We start from the raw sequence: 23,055 nt of genomic DNA on the forward strand, positions 1-23,055 counted from the left end.
GGAGCCAGATGAGGTGGTTCGGGCATCTGGTCAGGATGCTACCTGAATGCCTCCCTAGGGAGGTGTTTAGGGCACGTCCGACCGGTAGGAGGCCACGGGGAAGACCCAGGACACGTTGGGAAGACTATGTCTCCCGGCTGGCCTGGGAACGCCTCGGGATCCCCCGGGAGGAGCTGGACGAAGTGGCTGGGGACAGGAAAGCCTGGTCTTCCCTGCTTAGGCTGCTGCCCCCGCGACCCGACCTCGGATAAGCGGAAGAAGATGGATGGATGGATGGATAGAATATAAAACATGTTTTCAGTTATTTCACCTTTTTTGTTAAGTATATAACTCCACATTCATAGTTTTGATGCCTTCAGAGACAATCTACAATGAAAATAAAGAAAACGCTTTGAATGAGGGTTGTCCAAACTTTTGGCCTGTATCGTATATGTTCACGTCCTGTTTTCAATTTGTAGCACTGTTATAAAAATGTTTTTCTAAATAGCACAGTTCTCTTCATAAATAGTTAAGTCAGTTACGATTCACATAAAGGAATGAATCATATTTAGTTTCAATTACCGTAATATCATTGTTCTTCTTCCTTAGACATTGTAAACACTTTGTGTTTGAACAACCTCTTAAAGTGTGTCAAGTTAGTACATTGTTTGACTTCTGTGCTTAATCCATTCCATCATTTAATTCCACATCCGGATATGCTAAAGCTCGTAAGTGTTGTACGTGCATACAAATGTTTTAAATTACATTTTTCTCCGAGGTTATATTTCTCCTCTTTTGTTGAGAAAGATTGTTGTGTGTTTTTGCAAAGCAGATTATGGTTTGCTTTGTACATAATTTTAACTGTTTGCAAACTCACTATATTGTTGAATTTCAATATTTTTGATTAAATAAAGGGTTTGTATGTTGTCTTTATCCAACATTATGTATTATTGTATTTGACCTTTTTGTAACATTGTTAGTAAATGAAGTGTAGTTAACATATTTTGTTTTGTTCATTATAGAAGTATTTTTTATGAGATTTCCAGTTCATTTTATCATCAATTATTACACCCAAACATTAGATTTTTGTTACTCTTTCAATGTGTACTTTGTCTATTTGTATTTGTGTCTGACTTTCTCTTCTACTGTTACCGAATAGCATTATTTTAGCATTACTGAGATACAAAGTAACTACAAAGTTTGCACTTACTGACGATAAGTTCTGCTGTTGGCATGGTGACCGGAAGGAGTTCCTGTGTAGGTTCGAATGCTGTATTTCCTTTAAAGAATAATAAATTAAATTACATTTGCTGCCAACATGCATGTCATTCACCCATAATAACACCAATAACAATATATTTGGTGTTCCTTTGTAAACAATATAACAGCAATCTAATAATATAAACAACAAACAGATATTTCTGGAAAAAAATTAACATAAAGAGAACTGAAAAATATCAATATCATCATGCGAGTATCAAGTTGATACCACCCTTGGTATCAATGCTGTTGATATTCTAATGGAGCCGCCCACCCCTTGACCCCGTGACCCCGTACTTTTGTCCATACAGTGTCTTCTGAAAGTTTGTAATAGGGCTGGGCAACAAAATGATATCATTATATACCGCGATAGACACGTAATTGATATCAGTAAAAAAAAGTTGCGTTTGATAAAACATTTAATTTTTTTGGGGGGGGGGGGGTTGAAAAAGGCACTCTTGTAACCGGGCAAAGCAAACAGCCAATCAGGTCACAGTATCAATTATCACGTTTTGTTGCGCAATCTTGTTGTTTCGCAGTTGATTCTTTGCATGGAGTGAGAAGAGAAAGTACAAATGAAGAAATTGTGGATAAATTAGGAAAAGTCACATGGACAGTATGGCACTTTTTGGATTTTTTCAAATGGACTTTAGTCAGACCAATGTGGACTGTAAATGACCACGGCCTGGCACTAAACCTGCATAACCTAGTTCTTCTCAGGTTTTACATTTTCACACTTTGCACTATTTTGTTACCCTTTATTATCATTTATTGCATATTCCTTAGTTTTGCACCTTCATCTTAAGAGCTTATTATTAAGTGTTCAATGTGATTTTACAATTTTGTTTACATTGTATGAGTGTGTTCCATGCTTGTGTTGACATTTATTTTCCTTTCTGCCTTAATAATCAGAGGAAGGATACATTTTATATAAATTTTTTTACATTTAATATGTTTTTCTCTTGGTCTGTATTTTTGCTAGGTCATAGAAATATCAATGATTATCGATATAGGCTGAAATAAAACACATATATTTCAGTATACTTCTGCTATATCGCCCATCCCTACTTTGTTTAGCTAGAAACAGAAATGAGAACTTACCTTCAAAAGTATCGTCGGCTTCCTTCACGCGGTCTACAAGTGGAGTTTGGTCCCTCCACATCGTCTTTATTAAAAAGAAACCCCCACCCCCACGCAACATGCGGCGGGCCTGAGTCACCTCTCAGGAGACTCAGGAAGAAGTTGTGAGCTGGCGTTCCACTTTCTACTTTCAGCTCTCAGCGCCTTCCCATAAACAAAGCGTGTCAAAGATGGCGGGCGGAGGCCTTCCTTCCGTCACCTCACACAATGGAGATAGATGCCCCACATGTGTGCTAGCTGTTTCCCTGTGCACGTCATATGCTCTTATAGGTTGACCTTTTGGGCTTACATTCATGTTTATGAAGTCTGGAGCTAAAGTCATGGAGAATGTTCTTAAGCGCAAAAATTATGACTAAAGTGGTTAAGCTGTATTTTTAATTGCACTTAAAAAAAATTGACACTTTAGCTAAACATATTCATATAATTTTCTTTATTTTAGTACAACATAATTTTTCATCAGTTATTTATGAGTCCCTTCTATGCAGCCAAACTACGGTTTGCCGGTTTGTCTTCAATTTGGCTCGCGAGATGTCTTGAGTTAATAAGGAATCTTACAGCAGGGAGAATTCAATTCATTTAAAAAAATCTATTAATATGCTGCGTTGTCACCATTTTGGGACTTTTAATGAAATACAGCACAGCATTTACTTATATGACCCAATGCAAACAAACTTCCCTAGTCATGTTGCAAAAAAAAAAAAAAAACGAACACAAAATGCCAACAGACATGGACACACACAACACAATATGACACAATTTGTGGATATTATAAGAAATGTCCATTCACTATAACAATTTAGAATTACACCCATTTAAATCCATTACAAAGCATGATGGCAAAATGCAAAACACTTTCTCCACACTCATGCATATTTGGCGCATTTTAGCTGTTTGATATTTCTGATTGATTACCAAACTTTAAGGAGGTTGTCACGGAAGTAAACAAGGTAGGAGTCCAACTTGCACATTCTCTTAATATCCAATTATATTGACTATTAATTATATAGCCATTATATTAATAAAATATATACACACACACACACACATATGTATGTATATATATATATATATATATATATATATATATGTTTGTATGTATATATATATATATATATATATATATATATATATATATATATATATATATATATATATATATATATATATATGTATATATATATATATATGTATACTGTAGAGAGAGAGAGAGCCTGTAACATAACTCTTCAGATTAGTGGAGAAAATTTACCAAATATACAAAAAGTTCAAGCTATCCTTAATGTTTTTGTTCCATGTTTTTGCCATCATTTCAATACAAATTTCATTATAGTAATTGATTAAATTGTAATTTAGATTTTTTTTTTTAATTAATTTTTTGTTTTGTAGGTTAAAGTGTTTTATATATCGTGCTTCTGAGTTAATGTTGCTGATCAATTTGAATGTATTAATATTTATGGAAGTTATTTATTTTTCAGTACAAAATGGTTCAAGTTGGTCAAAAAAATGTTTATAGTTTAAATAAGGATTTATTCTTTTTTTTATTTCAGGCAGATTGATGCACTTTAAATATTTTCTGTCACAGACTAAAAAACAGTGTTAAAGTTATTTTTTAGCTAATTAGCTGTAAGTTTAACTACATTGTATTTTTGTTATTTTCTTTAATAATAACAAGGATACAATTGTATGCAGAGGTGTACTTAGAACAATTTTTGCAGGCCACTTTGCCCTTCTCTGGTGCACTTTAGGGTAAATGTGTAAACTGTGGCTTTAAAGGAAATCAGAAGCTTTTTAACAATAAAAAGTGGTTAATATACATTTTTTTAAACATGCGATGACTTGATTGGAGGCACGTGTGACATCTTCATCATTATTAGTACATTTCTGTGAGAAGATGAAACTTTTGCATCTGATGACGAGGGCTGTCGAGAGAGTGTGTGTGTGTGTGTGTGTGTGTATGTGTGTGTGTGTGTGTGTGTGCAGCTTTGATGTGCCACACACACTAACGACAAAAGTGTTGTCTTCTCAGCATCGTACAGTAAACACACAAATGGCGGCAGGGTGTCACGGTACAATGTGCTGACAGCCAATCAAAGGCGGCCGACGCTAAAGCTAACAGTCAATTACTGACATTAGTCAAAACACTGAAGCTTTTATTCTTTCTTTCTTTTTTTTACCATTTGATTGTTAACTTTGCTGTTTTTTCCTTATTTCAACGTGTCATCGCAGGATGGGGCCACGGCGCGCTGACGTTGATGTTGCTTTAGCATTGTTGGCATGACGATGAAGTGAGTGGCGAAACAAGCTTCAATAGGCATCATATTCCATAAAAATATTTATTTGGGGCATAAACTTGTCATAGAATATATTTTCTTACTGTCAATAACTCCATAAAGCATGTGGATGTAATTATTTACATTACTTTTTTGTATATTATTATCATGTTTAGGTGCAGTGTTAAGGTTTTCTCAATTTAAAACAAAAATTTGGTCATATTTCACTCTTATGTATGAAAAGTGTTTTATAAATAAAGTTTGATTTGATATTAACTAATAATCAGGCAAATATTAAGCGCCTTTCTAAAAATGCAGGGTGACTTAACAAACCAGAATCAAAAGGAAATACAAAGCTCCATGAGACAATAAATAATAATAATATGATAATAAATCATATTTATCAGTCTATTAAATTTAAAAAAAATACAACAAAAACGTTTAATAGAAGTAGCAATTAATTTTGAACGTTAAACAAAACTCAACAAAAGAAGTAATGAGTGCAGATATTGAAACAAATACTTTACAATGAAAAACATAAAAAATGAAAACAATACATAATGATTAGGTTATGTATACATGTATATGTATGTGTATATATATATTATATATATTATATATATATATATATATATATATATATATATACACACATCGAGAGGAGCCAGATGAGGTGGTTCGGGCAGCTGGTCAGGATGCCACCCGAACGCCTCCCTCGGGAGGTGTTTCGGGCACGTCCGACCGGTAGGAGGCCACGGGGAAGACCCAGGACACGTTGGGAAGACTATCTCTCCCGGCTGGCCTGGGAACGCTTCGGGATCCCCCGGGAGGAGCTGGACGAAGTGGCTGGGGAGAGGGAAGTCTGGGCTTCCCTGCTTAGGCTGCTGCCCCCGCGACCCGACCTCGGATAAGCGGAGGAAGATGGATGGATGGATATATATATATATATATATATATATATATATATATATATATATATATATATATATATATATATATATATATATATATCCATTTTCTACTGCTTGTCTCTTTTTGGGGTCGCGGGGGATCGCTGGAGCCTATCTCAGCTGCATTCGGGCGGAAGGCGGGGTACACCCTGGACAAGTCGCCACCTCATCACAGGTGGCGACCCATATACATATATATATATATATATATGTATGTATATATATATATATATACACACACACTATATTGCCAAAAGTATTTGGCCACCTATCCAAATGATCAGAATCAGGTATCTTAATCAGTTGGCCCGGCCACAGGTGTATATAATCAAGAACTTAGGAATGGAGACTGTTTCTACAAACATTTTTAAAAGAATGGGCCGCTCTCAGGAGCTCAGTGATTTCCAACGTGTAACTGTCATAGGATGACACCTGTGCAACAAATACATTCGTGAAATTTCCTCGCTCCTAAATATTCCAAAGTCAACTGTCGGCTTTGGGAACAACAGCAACTCAGCCACGAAGTGGTAGGCCACCTAAACTGACAGAGAGGGGTCAGCGGATGCTGATGCGCATAGTGCAAAGAGGTCGCCGACATTCTGCACAGTCAGTTGCTACAGCGCTCCAAACTTCATGTGACCTTCCAATTAGCCCACGTACAGTACGCAGAGAGCTTCATGGAATGGGTTTCCATGGCCGAGCAGCTGCATCTAAGCCATACATCACCAAGTCTAATGCAAAGTGTGGGATGCAGTGGTGTAAAGCATGTCGGCACTGGATTCTAGAGCAGTGGAGATGCCTTCTCTGGAGTGATGAATCACGATTTTCCATCTGGCAATCTGATGGACGAGTCTGGGTTTGGAGGTTGCCAGGAGCACAGTACATTTCGGACTGCATTTTGCTGAGTATGAAATTTGGTGTAGGAGGAATTATGGTGTGGGATTGTTTTTCAGGAGTGGGTCTTGGCCCCTTAGTTCCAGTGACAGTAAGTTTGAATGCTCGAGGATACCAAAACATTTTGGACAATTCCATGCTCCCAACCTTGTGGGAACAGTTTGGAGCGGGCCCCTTCCTCTTCCAACGTGACTGTGCACCAGTGCACAAAGCAAGGTCCATAAAGACATGGATTACAGAGTCTGTTGTGGATGAACTTGACAGGCCTGCAGAGAGTCCTGACCTGAACCCGATAGAACACCTTTGGGATGAATTAGAACAGATACTGAGAGCCAGGCCTTCTCGACCAACATCTGTGTGTGACCTCAACAATGCGCTGTTGGAAGAATGGTTGAAAATTCCTATAAACCCGCTCCGCAACCTTGTGGACAGCCTTCCCAGAAGAGTTGAAGCTGTAATAGCTGCAAAAGGTGATATGTGAGTCAAGGCAGGTGGCCAAATACTTTTGGCAATATGTTGTGTATATATATGTGTGTGTGTGTGTGTGTGTGTGTGTGTGTGTGTGTGTGTGTGTGTGTGTGTGTGTGTGTGTGTGTGTGTGTGTGTGTGTGTGTGTGTGTGTGTGTGTGTGTGTGTGTGTGTATGTGTATGTGTATGTGTGTGTGTGTGTGTGTGTGTGTATATCACTAAATTGGCCCTAGTGGGTGAATGTTGTCTATCTGTGTTGGCCCTGCGATGAGGTGGCGACTTGTCCAGGGTGTACCCCGCCTTCCGCCCGTGTGCAGCTGAGATTTAAAAATATATATATATATTTTTTTTTTTAATTCATTTTTTTATTGTGTTTATTATTTATTTATTTTCAAATTAATTTAGGTTAATGTAGATTTTTTTGAATCGATAAAAATTTTTTACGGTTAGTCTGAAAATCTTAATTTTTTTACATATATATATATATATATATATATATATATTTTAACAACACAAAGAAAGTCACAACAGTTTCTGAAAGAAGTCACTTTATTAGAGGCCCACATTAAAAAGCAGTGATTTTTACTTGGGAATCAAATTTCAATGTTCATCACAGTTTGTACTACAATTAAAATGTACACAAATACTCAAATAGATTTAAAAAAAATCATGATAGCACATGAGATTGTACAGTAGTTATGTACACACTTCAATATAAGTAGCATCACCTGATTTTATTTAGAATTTTTAACTTTTATTTTTATATACATTTGGTTTGGTCCCTAAAACCACAAAAAAGTGAGATGAAAATTGACAAATGTGAATAAAATATGTCAACAAAATGCCCAGTTTTCTAAATACAATTGTACGTAAACTACGGCTCTCCTTGTCCAACCAATATCTCTACTTGTAGCATATTTTATGCCACAATATGAATATTTAATGACAATATTTGAGTCTTAATGAGTCCTTCTGGTCGGCATTTTGAATCACGCCCAGCTGTAGACCGCCATTATTTACCGTTCGGTTGCATTTCCAAAGCGTACCTGCCAGACGGGGAAGACAAATGTAATTTTATTTATCTATTAGAGATTTTAAATTCTGATGCTGAAATACTCACTGCTGGACTCGTGCGCGTTTGTCGTTTCCAGAAACTAGACAATGTCACGTCAGTAAACGGCGTCTGCAAGACACAAAAACGGTCAAATTTGAAACATTCCATAGTCATCTTTCCTCTCACCTGTCAGCTGGTGTTTAAAAAACGGACCCAAAATGGCCGCTCTTCATCAAAGGCGGACTCCTGGATGACAACAAATTAGCATAATAAGCACTTTTGTTCTCTGCTTCCTCGGTCAATTTGTTGTCGTACACAACTGTAAATCCAAATATCACGTTTCCTCCTTACTGACCCCGTCATCTTCTGGGACCTCCTGCGCTGGTACTCCACCTCGTCCACCGTCCACACCGCGCCCTTGGCGGTCTCCAGTCTCACGAAGCAGCGGTGCAAGCTCAAGTTGTGGCGCACCGCGTTCTGAAGCACAGTGACCAGAGAAAAACTAAATAATAAAAATAAAGTGCATGCCAGACAAACAGGTGGCGCTAAGGATAAATGTGAGACCATTTCACGGGATGTTTCTGCAATAATAAATGTAAAAAATACCTACAATTATACAAAATAATACAAATAAAATGTAAATATAAATGTGTTTAGGATAATACATGTAAAAGAATATTATAAAATATTAAAAAATTAATTTCATAAAATGTGTAGAAGATAAAAAACACATAATAAGGTTAATACTATAATGCATTGAAAGAATTAGGGATTTTTACCGATTTGGGTACTTCCATAGGCACCCCACCGGATTTCATCAGTACACGTAAAATCAAACGGTGCCATATTTCCATACCTTCGTTGCACGTGATGTCACGTCCGGTTGCAGACTTAACACCGGTTCACGTAAACAATCACTCGATCAGCGCTCGCGGCGGACTCAGCCAAACTCCCTCTAAATTTGGCAATTTTTAACACCAATCAAGCAAGTATGCTTGGTACAAAAGGCTCAAACGTAAAGTAAGGCTCCACTCTTCCAAAAGGCGCTAGCTTCATGCTAATTTACATAGGATTTGCCATAGACAGGCTGGTAATAGCATTAGCGATTCTACATGGCGAATTCAACACCTCCAAATTTGGTAATGAAAACTACAACTGAGATGAATGTTACAATCAAATAGCTGGTGTGCAATAAGCACAATACCTAAAGTATAAACATGTTGTAGGGCGCAACATAACACATCTTGGAAAAACCTACTTATTAATTAGACAACATACCGTAGATAGCATATACAGTACTGCCATCTAATGTCTTGGAAGTGGCTCTTGAAACAGTTTCAAAACCTCATCAGGAGTCCTGACAAAAGCCGAAAATGGCAGAAAATTAATATTTTTCCCCAAAAAAATTTTTGCTCAAATGTTACCCAAAAAATTAATAAAACAGTCTCTCTTGAACAGTACAATACTGGTCCTGTAGTTGTGGGAGACGTCCCAAAACATAATTTGGAGTCCCGACAAAACCCGAAAATGGCAGAAAATGTATATATTTTTTAAATCTTGTTTCCGCTTAAATGTGGTAAGGGGGGACCCTTACCCAAAACATTTTAAAAACGGTCTCTCTTAAACGGAACAATACTGGTCGTGTGGTTGTAGGAGATGTCCCAAAACCTCATCGGGAGCCCCGACAAAAGCCCCGAAATGACGGATAATGTATATATTTTTTTAAACTTTTTTTCGCTTAAGTGTCGTAATGGGGACCCTTACCCAAAAAATTGTAAAAACGGTTTCTCTTAAACAGCACAATACTGGTCCTGTAGTTGTAGGAGACGTTCCAAAACCTCATCGAGAGTCCTAACAAATTCCGAAAATGGCAGAACATTTTTATTTTTAAAAACACTTTCCGCTAAAATGTCGTAAGGGGGACCCTTACCCATCCATCCATCCATCCATTTTCTACCGCTTGTCCCGTTCGGGGTCGCGGGGGGTGCTGGAGCCTATCTCAGCTGCTTCGGGCGGAAGGCGGGGTACACCCTGGACAAGTCGCCACCTCATCGCAGGGCCAACACAGATAGACAGACGACATTCACACTCACATTCACACACTAGGGCAGTGGTTCTCAAACTTTTTTTGTCATCCCCCACTTTGGACAAGGGCGAGTTTTCAAGCCCCACCTGCCCCCATCGCCCCAACAGAACGCTCACGCCAAGCTTAACATTTTCAAATTTATTGAACATCAAGTAACATCAAGTTGTATACATTCAAACTCAATAACATAAAATAACATCAAGTTCAATAATAAATAAAATAACTGTGCAGCTGTGGTATAACTTGCCCATCCATCCATTTTCTACCGCTTATTCCCTTTGTGGTCGCGGGGGGCGCTGGAGCCTATCTCAGCTACAATCGGGCGGAAGGCGGGGTACACCCTGGACAAGTCGCCACCTCATCGCAGGGCCAACACAGATAGACAGACATCATTCACACTCACATCCACACACTAGGGCCAATTTAGTGTTGCCAATCAACCTATCCCCAGGTGCATGTCTTTGGAGGTGGGAGGAAGCCGGAGTACCCGGAGGGAACCCACGCAGTCACGGGGAGAACATACAAACTCCACGCAGAAAGATCCCGAGCCCGGGATTGAACCCAAGACTACTCAGGACCTTCGTATTGTGAGGCAGACCCCTCTTCCACCGTGCTGCCTGGTATAACTTGCATCAAGTTCAATAATAAATAAAATAACTTGCATCAAGTTCAATAATAAATAAAACAAAAGTGTTATAACTTGCATCAAGTTCAATAATAAATCAAAAAAAGTGTTATAACTTGCATCAAGTTCAATAATAAATCAAATAAAAGTGTTATAACTTGCATCAAGTTCAATAGTAAATCATATAACTTGCATCAAGTTCAAAATAAATAAAATAAAAGTGCCACTTTGCAATCTTTGCAAAAAAAAAGGAGGAGCTATGCATTTGGGAAGACAGGGCAAGTGACAGCACTTTGCCCCGGGAGAGCCACCTTGCTTCACTGTGAAACACATACTTGCCAACCCTCCCGGATTTTCCGGTAGACTCCCGAAATTCAGCGCTTCTCCCGAAAACCTCCCAGGACATATTTTCTCCCGAAAATCTCCCGAAATTCAGGCGTACCTGAGTGACGTGTCGACAGCATGTTTTCACGTCCGCTTTCCCACAATACAAACAGCGTGCCTGCCCAATCACGTTATAATTGTAGAATGATCGAGGGCGAGTTCTTGGTTTCTTATGTGGGTTTATTGTTAGGCAGTTTCATTAAGGTCCTCCCAGCATGGCAACAACACACAACAACAGCAGTCACGTTTTCGTCTACCGTAAAGCAGTTCGTCTGCCGTAAACAGCAATGTTGTGACACTCTTAAACAGGGCAATACTGCCATCTAGTGTACATGCATATGTGACATTAACATCTAGGGCTTTTAGAGAGTGCAGTGCACAACTGCGCACACAACAAGGAGACGAAGCAGAATTCATCATCAGAGAGGGTGTTCAGCATGGTTAGAAAAATAATGACAGAGAATAGAACAAGGATGGACAATTCAACCCTTAACTCAACAATGAGTAGATGAGTGTTATGTGTGTGTATATGTGTAAATAAATGAACACTGAAATTCAAGTATTTCTCTTATTTATATATATATATATATATATATATATATATATATATATATATATATATATATATATATAGCTAGAATTCACTGAAAGTCAAGTATTTCTTTTATATATATATATATATATATATATATATATATAGGGCTTCACGGTGGCAGAGGGGTTAGTGCATCTGCCTCACAATACGAAGGTCCTGAGTAGTCTTGGGTTCAATCCCGGGCTCGGGATCTTTCTGTGTGGAGTTTGCATGTTCTCCCCGTGACTGCGTGGGTTCCCTCCGGGTACTCCGGCTTCCTCCCACCTCCAAAGACATGCACCTGGGGATAAGTTGATTGGCAACACTAAATTGGCCCTAGTGTGTGGATGTGAGTGTGAATGTTGTCTGTCTATCTGTGTTGGCCCTGCGATGAGGTGGCGACTTGTCCAGGGTGTACCCCGCCTTCCGCCCGATTGTAGCTGAGATAGGCTCCCGCGACCCCAAATGGAATAAGCGGTAGAAAATGGATGGATGGATGGATATATATATATATATATATATATATATATGTGTGTGTGTGAAATACTTGACTTGGTGAATTCTAGCTGTAAATATACTCCTCCCCTCTTAACCACGCCCCCACCCCCAACCGCGCCCCCCACCCCCACCTCCCGAAATCGGAGGTCTCAAGGTTGGCAAGTATGGTGAAACAGCACGGCTGTATGATCAGCTCCCATTTCCTCACACAGTGCAGAGAATAGTCGCGCTTTCAGTGGTCGTGTTTTGATCAAATTTACCGCGCTCACATCTGTTAAAACCTCATTGAGTTCGGGGCTGAGCTGCCTTGACGCGAGTGCTTCCCAGTGAATGACACAGTGTGTCCAATGCGCATTTGGCGCAACCCTCTTTATTAGAGCCTGCAGCTTGTTTCTTGACCCTGCCATGGTCATTGCGCCATCAGAGCAAAAGCCCACACAGTTTTCCCATTTAAGGTCGTGTTCTTTGAGGAAACTGTCCATTATCTTGAACAGCTCATCAGCAGAGGCTCTATTTTTGATGTATTTGCAAAACAGCAAATCCTCGCACAGTGACTCGCCATTCACAAAGCGGACGTATGCGATGAACAGGCAGTCTTTATTGCTGTCAGTAGCTTCGTCCACTTGTAAAGCAAAACGACTTTATTTTCATTTGTCTCCGAGTTGTTCCTCAAGATCACTTGCAATGTCGCATATACGTCTCGCAACTGTGTCGTTTGACAGTGGGACAGCTTTTCATTTTGCTGCGCTTGTCTCGTCAAGTTTGTTCCGCTTAGCCCCGCCCCCATTAGTTACTGTTGCTATGTCTGTCAAACTTTTGCTCCTACCTAGAAATGTAAAGCCTACAGGAAAAATATGTAATTTACATTTATTTATAAAGCGGATTTCACAGACAGAATCACAAAGTGATTTACAGTGTGTATAGAAAATGAAAGCATAGTAAAAAAAAAACAATCTAAAAAAAAAATTAAAGTGAAATTCCCTCCCGTTCCTCGCGCCCCACCTGTCATGTCTCTATTCCCCACCAGTGGGGCGCGCCCCACACTTTGAGAAACGCTGCACTAGGGCCAATTTAGTGTTACCAATCAACCTATCCCCAGGTGCATGTCTTTGGAGGTGGGAGGAAGCCGGAGTACCTGGAGGGAACCCACGCAGTCACGGGGAGAACATGCAAACTCCACACAGAAAGGTCCCGAGCCCAGGATCGAACAAAAATGTTAAAAATGATCTTGCTTCAACAGCACAATACTGGTCCTGTAGTTGTAGGAGACATCTCAAAACCTCACCAGGAGTCCCGACAAAACCCAAAAATGGCAGAAAATTTATGTTTTTTAAAACTTTTTTTTCGCAAAAATGTCGTAAGGGGGCACCTTTTACCTAAAAATAAAATGTCTTGCTTCAACAGCACAATACTAGTCCTGTAGTTGTAGGAGACGTCTCAAAACCTCATCGGGAGTCCCGACAAAACCCGAAAATAGCAGAAAATGTATATTTTCCATAGCTTTGTTTTCGCTAAAATGTCATAAGGGAGACGTCGCAAAACCTCACCAGGAGTCCCGACAAAACCCAAAAATGGCAGAAAATGTATGTTTTTTTAAAACTTTTTTTCACAAAAATGTCGTAAGGGGGGACCTTTACCTAAAAATTAAAAATTAAATGTCTTGCTTCAACAGCACAATACTAGTCCTGTAGTTGTAGGAGACGTCTCAAAACCTCATCGGGAGTCCCGACAAAACCCGAAAATGGCGGAAATTTTTTAATTTTTCCAAAACTTTTTGTCGCTAAAATGTCGTAAGGGGGGAACCTTTCCCAAAAATTAAAAAAAATTGTCCTGCTTCAACTGCGCAATACTGGTCCTGTAGTTGTAGGAGATGTCTCAAAACCTCATCAGGAGTCTCGACAAAACCCGAAAATGGCAGAAAATTTCTATTTTTCCAAAACCTTTTCCCTGAAATGTCGTAAAATGTAAAAAAAAAAAAAACTGTCTTGCTTCAACAGAACAATACTGGTCCTTTTGTTGTAGAAGATGTCTCAAAACCGCATCAGGAGTCCCGACAAAACCCGAAAATGGCAGAAAATGTTTGTTTGTTTTTAAACTTTTTTCCACTAAAATGTCGTAAGGGGGACCCTTACCCAAAAATTTAAAAAATGGTCTTGCTTCCACAGCGCAATACTGGTCTATTAGTTGTAGGAGACATCTCAAAATCTCATCAGGAGTCTCAACAAAACCCAAAAATGGCAGAAACTTTTTTTTGCAAACATTTAAAAAAACTGTCCAGGATCTTCAGCTCTCGCTGGATCGGTTCGCAGCCGAGTGTGAAGCGACTGGGATGAGAATCAGCACCTTCAAGTCCGAGTCCATGGTTCTCGCCCGGAAAAGGGTGGAGTGCCATCTCCGGGTTGGGGAGGAGACCCTGCCCCAAGTGGAGGAGTTCAAGTACCTCGGAGTCTTGTTCACAATTGAGGGAAGAGTGGATCGTGAGATCGACTGGCGGATCGGTGCGGCATCTTCAGTAATGCGGACACTGTATCGATCCGTTGTGGTGAAGAAGGAGCTGAGCCGGAAGGCAAAGCTCTCAATTTACCGGTCGATCTACATTCCCATCCCTCACCTATGGTCATGAGCTTTGGGTTATGACCGAAAGGACAAGATCACGGGTACAAGCGGCCGAAATGAGTTTCCTCCGCCGGGTGGCGGGGCTCTCCCTTAGAGATAGGGTGAGAAGCTCTGTCATCCGGGGGGAGCTCAAAGTAAAGCCGCTGCTCCTCCACATCGAGAGGAGCCAGATGAGGTGGTTCGGGCATCTGGTCAGGATGCCACCCGATCGCCTCCCTCGGGAGGTGTTTAGGGCACGTCCGACCGGTAGGAGGCCACGGGGAAGACCCAGGACACGTTGGGAAGACTATGTCTCCCGGCTGGCCTGGGAACGCCTCGGGATCCCCCGGGAGGAGCTGGACGAAGTGGCTGGGGAGAGGGAAGTCTGGGCTCCCCTGCTTAGGCTGCTGCCCCCGCGACCCGACCTCGGATAAGCGGAAGAAGATGGATGGATGGATGGATTTAAAAAAACTGTCTTCAACAGCTCAATACTGGTTCTGTGGTTGTGGGAGACTTCTCAAAACCTCATTTGGAGTCCCAACAAAACACGAAAATGGTAAAAAATCTATTATTTTTCCAAAACTGTCTTCGCTACAATGTCGTAAAGGGGGGACCCTTACCCCCCCCCCCCCAAAATTTCAACTGTCTCGCTTCAACGGAAGAATGCTGGTCTTGGAGTTGTGGGAGACGTCTCAAAACCTCTTTTGGAGTCCCAACAAAACCCGAAAATGGCAGAAAATTAATATTTCTATAGCTTTGTTTTCGCTAAAATGTCATAAGGGGGACCCTTACCCAATACATTTTAAAAACTGTTTTTCATAAACGGCACAATACTAGTCCTGTAGTTGTGGGAGACGTCGCAAAACCTTATCGGGAGTCCTGACGAAACCCGAAAAAGGCAGGAAAATTCAATTTTTTCAAAACTTTTTTCCGCTTAGGAAAATAAATATTCCAAATTATACTGGAATTTCAAGCCAACATACTGTATTCTCCTGAGAACCAGCGTCCTCTGCAGTGGAAATGAGTCCTTTTGTGTAACAGGCCAAAATGTGTAACGCTGACGCGATATATAAAGCAAAAAAATAAATACAAAAATGTCCAATGAAGTGGACACTTGTTCTCAGGAGGATTAGTCCCAATTTTGGTATTTAGTTTGATATAAAATTAGGAGAAACACGTTTTCATGGCACGAATCAGGTGCAATACGTCTGTCTTCAAACATGCAGTAACATCTTGGGTCACCTTCCAGGTTGCGGCGTTGCGTCTGAAATAGGCGAATGTCCGAGTGAACCAGTTGTAGATTTCGTTGAGTGTGAGCTGCTTGTCTGGTGACGCCATGATGGCCTGGAAGAAAGAAGTGTTATGCACGGAATGGTCTGATCGCTCATAAAAGCCTGCAAACACAAAAAAATGACGGCCTTGCACCTACCTGTCTTATCAAGGTTGCGTACGTAAACGGCGGTCTGATATCAGCGTCCTTGTAGAGCGCGTGTTCATTTTCTGAAACGAGGACGGGAAAGAAAAAGGTGGAATTTGCCACTTGGTGCTGAATTTTAATTTTTTGTTTTTGCTATGTGGGGACCTGCAGAGTAGAAGGACGGGTGATGGCGGCGTCTCACGGCCTCAACACGCGACATGGGGCAGGACTCCTTCTGCGACGAGGAGTTGATGTTGGCAAGAGGCAGGGGGGACACCCGGGCGCCATGTGACGGACTCGGTGAGGGCTATGCGGACAAAAGAACGTGTGAGGACGCGTGACGGAGCGATCGGATTCGCCATGGAGGGGGGCGCTTGTAACGCCAATTAGTCTGAGTTAAACAGTGAAATTGTTCGCTGAGTGAAGATGAAGAGCTGATTAGTTTTCACGGTCTCAACAGAGGAGACGGGACACATCAAACGACAAAACGTGTAGGAACTAAAACACGTTGGGCCCCAGAAGCCCTTAAAATCAATACGTCAGTTCAGTGTTTCCAAAGGACTGCAATGCATTTGTGGAAGCGGTGCGGTTTGCCTATATGACGCAAAGTGTGTTGCTTTTTTGAAAAAGTGGGGTCTGATTACTAGGAGTGGCATGTAGATATGGCGACATATAGCACAGGGATGCAACCATTACCGTTATGATAGTAAACTTCTGACCATAAGTATTACCGTTTCAAATTTGAATGATTGTAAAACCGTCATTAATGACATCACTTAGACTCACGGTGATACTGTGCATTTCCTGGAGAAGCAGCTAGTGCGCTAAACGCTAGCTACGGTAAACGCTAACATGACTACATTGACATAATTCTACATTACAAACAACACACGTTTTGCCTTTGATGTTAATAAACACTAGCATGATACAGGTATAAGAACTCACCCACAGGGAAATTGCATTCATTTTAATAGTCTGACTATTTTGATGCTCCTATTGTGTTGCCATCATGTGTAGATTAGGTCATTGACCTTTAATTAAGCAACGAATGGAAATGTGCACAGCATTAACTAATATGACCCAATGCAAACCTTCCCTAGTCATGGTGCAAAAAAAAATGAGACACAGCCTGCTCACTGAACTTTCTGGACACTATAAAAAAATGTTCGTGCACCATAGAAAATTCAATATTACACCAATTTAAATCCATTACAAAGCATGATGGGAAAAATGCAAAACATTCTCTCCACACTTATCCACGTTTTGCGCATTTTAGCTGCTTTTGATATTTCTTATTGATTACAAAACTTTAAGGAGGTCGTCACGGAAGTAAAGGTAGAAGTCGAACTTTCACAAACTTACTATCCAAATATATTAATTATTATTATATATCCAATATATTAATATATGTACACCCACATACATATGTGTGTATATTTATACATATATATATATATATATATGTATATATATATATATATATATATATATATATATATATATATATATATATATATATATATGTATGTATATATCTATATATATAAATGTATGTATACATATATTGTATACATGTGTATATATATATGTACAGTTTATAGTTACTTTACATGCAGTCGGCCCCCAATGTGGCCCCAAAGTCACCCCTGACATACATATACTATATCTTAGGTCATTTGAGTTATAATATTTTTTCTAATTACTATAATGAGCCTGCGTACCAGTGGTCTTTGTGCCACAGTTTGAGAATGAATCAGCTTGTTGTATGTATGTCTTGGCTCCGCCTCCTCCGGTCAAATTATGCAAATGTACCATTTAACTTTTTGCAATAATACAACAACAGATGTTACAAACACTCTTAAAAAAAAAAAAAGTAAAAAAATAACAAATTATCGTTGCAAATTTCAATCAATTTGCATTTTTTGCTTTGAGGACCCTAAAATTGTGAGAAGTGGTTGCAAATTGGGCCTGGTGAACGGAACTACAGGAACCATAGCTAAACTATTGCAGTCTTTTTGTGTCAAATATACTTAAGCACCGAATGAAAGCATGTGTTGTTGTTGTTTTACACGCAGGCGCGCGTACCTGCCGACAGAGCGGGTCAGCTGACAGATCACATGGTGTCGGAGGCGGTCCTGCCGGAGCCGAGTGGGGATCCGCAGCAGGAAGTAGCAGGTGAGCCGTCATCGCTCGCAGGCGCTCTCGTTCTTTGCGGAGCTGGAGGGACGGGAGGACAGGTGAGGCAGGTGTGCCTAATGAAGTGGCCGGTAATAGCGGTTGCAAGTTGGCCACGCCCACCTGAATCTCTAGCTGATGAACCACTTGCATCTGGACTCTGCACTGAGCCGTGCTTCTGTCGTCTAGTGTGTGCTCGCAGCGCATGTGCCTGCAAACGCGCACGTTAAGGAAAACACAAAGCATGTATCAAAGGGGCCACTCTGCAAGTCTTCTTTATGGCTTCATGCTGGAGATGTGGAAAGTGCTTACTGTGAACATGCTGTTTTGTGTCCGGGCCTGTAGCTTTAACCTCTTAAGGCCCAAGCTGTTTGTTTACATGCTTTATTTATTTCTCTTTGCTATTTGGCCTCATTGGACCCTAATTAGAATAAAAACTAAGAACCTTTTTTTAATATGATGTACTTAGTCCATAAGTGCACAAACGTGGACTTCATGTGTAGTGACATGCAAATTGTTATTTTTACACTTTTTTTTCCAAATTCCATTGTATGTTATACTCTTCTGACACCACCAGATAGCAGTATAAGTGTCCATATGTCGGCATAAGACCCCAATTCAGTAGTGTACACAATTTTGAAAATAAGAGCTAAAAGGTGCTGTCCACACATGTGGCCACTAAGCCTTTAGGGGTTAATGCTAATGAGCTGTTAGTCTACGCTTGTGTGTCTCCAATAAGCACCATTGTGTACTTTTATTTGACATATACACGACATTAACAGTGGAACCTTGATTTACAAACACCTCTATTTGCGAAATTTTCAGTTTACTAACTTTTTGACCGCACCATATATGCCTCTGTGTACGAACGCTTCATTCATTCATTTTGTCCACACGCACACAAACACACACGTCCCCTTCCATTCTCCCCCTCTCTCTGCTCCTTTCTCTCCTCTAAGTGGATTTTACTTTTTAAAATGTTTGTTATTGTAGCAATATGGTCGTTAAAGTGACGGATTTTTGTGATTTCTGATCGTATGTGAGGGCACCAGAGGGACTTCTGTGTGTGTGCATACAGCAAAGTTCAGCTTGTCGTTCGAAGTGTACAAGCCTTTATTAAAATAGGTACTTTTGTCGGGGCTGGAAAGCATTATTCGTATTTAGTAGGGCTGTGAATCTTTGGGCACCACACGATTCGATTCTTGGGGGTAATGATTCGATTCAGAAACGATTCTCGATTTAAAAATCAATACTTTTTGGGTGCCACTTCTATGATGAACTACATTCCTCCATAAAATAGATGAACAGCTTTAATACATTTGAATATTACTTAAAAGAAAACTGGTTTTGTTTAATCGACTAAGAATCGTTACAAATAAGAATCCAACTTTATACGAACATCGATTTCTTTTGACACTCCTAATATTTACATCGTTTCTTAAGGAGAAATTTGCTTCACTATACACACTTTCCGACTAGTGAACCCTGTTTCAGAACCAATTAAGTATCACATGCATCAAGGTAACATTAAGGAGTGAGACAGGTGGACACAAACGTTAGCAACACTAGCATAGCTACCATGACTGTAACCGACCAACGGGTAATTGGCAGTGATTCAGGATTTATTTTAAGAAGTGTAGCGAAGCCTTTTTTTTTCTTTTCTTTTTTAAATTAAAAAAAAAGCAATAGGCTTATCTGGCTAGGGGTGGGTCATGAAGGCGGCATCATGCACCTACTTTACAAACTGTCGGAGGTTATGGCAGACGGACTCGCATCCCGGCCAGTTGCACACGCCGTGACCGTAGAGGACGCCTGTGGCGGTTAAGTCAGCAGGAGTGCTGGTTGAAGAAGTGGAGCCACATCAGTGCAAACGCAATTGGCTTTGTTGTCTTTACATTTGCACAAAAGGTAAAACACCTGCAAGGGTAGGTCAACGGGACGTCACTTGTCTCTCCCTGGCAGACCGTCTCAGTCTTCCTATCTCCGTCTTCGTCCTCTGCTCCTCCGCTGTCCATATCCTTCCAAGCATGCTTGCAGTGCACGGAGCTGAAAGCAGCTGACAACGACACTTTAGCTTCAGTTAGCAATAGCAGCAATGGCATGTAGCTTGACACTATCAGATAACTGACATAAGCACTTCAATAAGGTTTGATACCTGCAGGGCAGCAAAGTGCCTGTTGCTGCGGCTGGACGTGGAGTAGCTGCTGCAAGGCTAAATGATGTGCGAGGAGCTGACGGACAGGAAGCGCAAACTTGTGAACACCAATGCAACAGTTTATGATGCAATGCAAATACCTCTTTGCTTCTCTTGCCCGTCTGATGCTGGAGCAACTGCACGTGGATCTGCTGCTGTTTCTTGTACAACTCTTTCAGACGATGCTAAGGACAAAAAAAGAAACGCGCTGTTACGCAAAAATTACTTATTAATAGAGATTTCCGATAATGTCGTGCTGCCGATATTATCGGCCGATAAATGCTTTAATATGTAATATCGGAAATTATCGGTATCGGTTTCAAAAAGTAAAATTTATGACTTTTTAAAACGCCGCTGGACGTAGGGAGAAGTACAGAGCGCCAATAAACCTTAAAGGCACTGCCTTTGCGTGCCGGTCCAATCACATAATACCTGCGGCTTTTCACACACACAAGTGAATGCATGCATACTTGGTCAACAGCCATACAGGTCACATTGAGGGTGGCCGTATAAACAACTTTAACACTGTTACAAATATGCGCCACACTGTGAACCCACACCAAACAAGAATGACAGACACATTTCGGGAGAACATCCGCACCGTAACACAACATAAACACAACAGCGGCATAGCTCGGTTGGTAGAGTGGCCGTGCCAGCAACTTGAGGGTTGCAGGTTTGATACCCGCTTCATCCTAGTCACTGCCGTTGTGTCCTTGGGCAAGACACTTTACCCACCTGCTCCCAGTGCCACCCACACTGGTTTAAAAAAATGTAACTTAGATATTGGGTTTCACTATGTAAAGCGCTTTGAGTCACGAGAGAAAAAGCGCTAAAAAAATATAATTCACTTCAACAGAACAAATATCCAGAACCCCTTGTAGCACTAACTCTTCCGGGACGCTACAATCTATACCCCCCCCCAACCCCGCCCACCTCAACCTCCTCATGTTCTCATGTCCGCATGTCCCTAATTCCAAGCTGCTGTTTTAAGGCATGTTAAAAAAAAAGAATGCACTTTGTGACTTCAATAATAAATATGGCAGTGCCATGTTGGCATTTTTTTTCCATAAATTTTGTTGATTTATTTTGGAAAACCTTGTTACATTGTTTAATGCATCCAGCGGGGCATCACAACAAAATTAGGCATAATAATGTGTTAATTCCACAACTGTATATATCCGTATCGGTTGATATCGGAATCGGTAAATAAGAGTTGGACAATATCGGAATATCAGATATCGGCAAAAAAGCCATTATCGGACATCTCTACTTATTAATGATGTCCCAACTAGGGGTGTCCCGATTGCTGCGGAAAAAATAATATTTTAGTAATCTCTTGTCTGGTCATAGTAGCAGTCCTCATGTGATTTATGTTGTATTGCTTCTGTTTACTGCTGTGGTCTGTTCCGTGTCTCAAAGATACAGTCCAACTCTTTTAAGTTAAGTTAAACTTAAAAAGTTATAGTTAAGTTAAAGTTAAAGTACCAATGGTTGTCACACACACACTAGGTGTGGTGAAATGTGTCCTCTGCTTTTGGCCCATCCCCTTGTTCACACCCTGGGAGGTGAGGGGAGCAGTGAGCAGCAGCGGTGGCCGCGCCCAGGAATAATTTTTGGTGATTTAACCCCCAATTCCAATCTTTGATGCTGAGTGCCAAGCAGGGAGGTAATGGTTCCCATTTTTATAGTCTTTAGTATGATTCGGCCGGGGTTTGAACTCACAACCTACCGATCTCAGGGCGGACACTCTAACCCAGGCCTGGGCAAATTAAGGCCCGTTGAGCTTTTCAATCTGGCCCGCCGGACATTCCCAAATACTTTTTTTAGATCTTTAAGATGGAAAGTGTAGCTGCCATTATGATGTACAGTGATGTTTTCTAATGACCGTAAGTCTTCAACTATACAAAGTATTTCAATGGTTGGAATTTGCGCTTTTGCATGATATACTAGTTACTATGGTAATCTAATTAGTTACTATGGTAATCTAAGTCACAGCAGCTCAGATGAGGCACCAAGCAGTGTGGGTGGGGAGCGTTTCCACAGAATGTCAGCCTGAAATGTGGGTGTCAGAGACAGACACAGAAGGAGATTTTTACAACAAAGTTCTAAAGCTTAGTGATGTATCAGATGTATCAGATTGTAAGGTTGTTTTTTTTTACCCTTCACGTTCATATTTTGCTGTGTTTGTTGCATTTTTCTTGTGTTTCGCTTAATTGTAAAATATGTGGATGGAGAGGGTGAGTGAGGTTCATATGTTGTCAATATTCAGTGTTTTATCCTTCATAGTTAATATTGTAAATCCCACATTCTTTATTTTCATGTACATTCTGGGTGTCTCATTCAGTAAAAAAGTGTAAAATTCCATTCCGTTTTTTAAGGCGGTCTGTCATAACGTTTTTAGCTTTCAATCAGACATTATTGTGAGGTTTTGTATTAGTGTTCCTAAAAATAGATATACCGGCCTGTTCGGCGGTCCTTGAACGCGCCGT

At 40.5% G+C, this 23,055-nt stretch overlaps 1 protein-coding gene across 1 annotated transcript in view; it reads right to left on the minus strand.

Annotated features, from left to right (window-relative positions):
- Positions 1-7,826: 7,826 nt before the first annotated feature.
- The window catches only part of LOC133571787 (forkhead box protein P4-like), an 18,451-nt gene continuing 3,222 nt past the window's right edge, over positions 7,827-23,055 (minus strand). Inside the window, exons 3-15 of the mRNA XM_061924273.1 lie at positions 20,665-20,748; positions 20,525-20,600; positions 20,287-20,425; positions 20,106-20,207; positions 18,493-18,580; positions 18,280-18,411; positions 16,360-16,501; positions 16,207-16,277; positions 16,020-16,121; positions 8,371-8,492; positions 8,202-8,261; positions 8,082-8,144; positions 7,827-8,007 (exon numbers count right to left, since the gene is read on the minus strand). Of these exons, the coding sequence (XP_061780257.1) occupies positions 8,216-8,261; positions 8,371-8,492; positions 16,020-16,121; positions 16,207-16,277; positions 16,360-16,501; positions 18,280-18,411; positions 18,493-18,580; positions 20,106-20,207; positions 20,287-20,425; positions 20,525-20,600; positions 20,665-20,748 (1,104 nt within the window). The 3' untranslated portion in view covers positions 7,827-8,007; positions 8,082-8,144; positions 8,202-8,215. The remainder of the gene's footprint in view (positions 8,008-8,081; positions 8,145-8,201; positions 8,262-8,370; positions 8,493-16,019; positions 16,122-16,206; positions 16,278-16,359; positions 16,502-18,279; positions 18,412-18,492; positions 18,581-20,105; positions 20,208-20,286; positions 20,426-20,524; positions 20,601-20,664; positions 20,749-23,055) is intronic.

Source organism: Nerophis lumbriciformis, linkage group LG29, assembly GCF_033978685.3.
Source record: "Nerophis lumbriciformis linkage group LG29, RoL_Nlum_v2.1, whole genome shotgun sequence".
Classification (NCBI taxonomy): Eukaryota; Metazoa; Chordata; class Actinopteri; order Syngnathiformes; family Syngnathidae; genus Nerophis; species Nerophis lumbriciformis.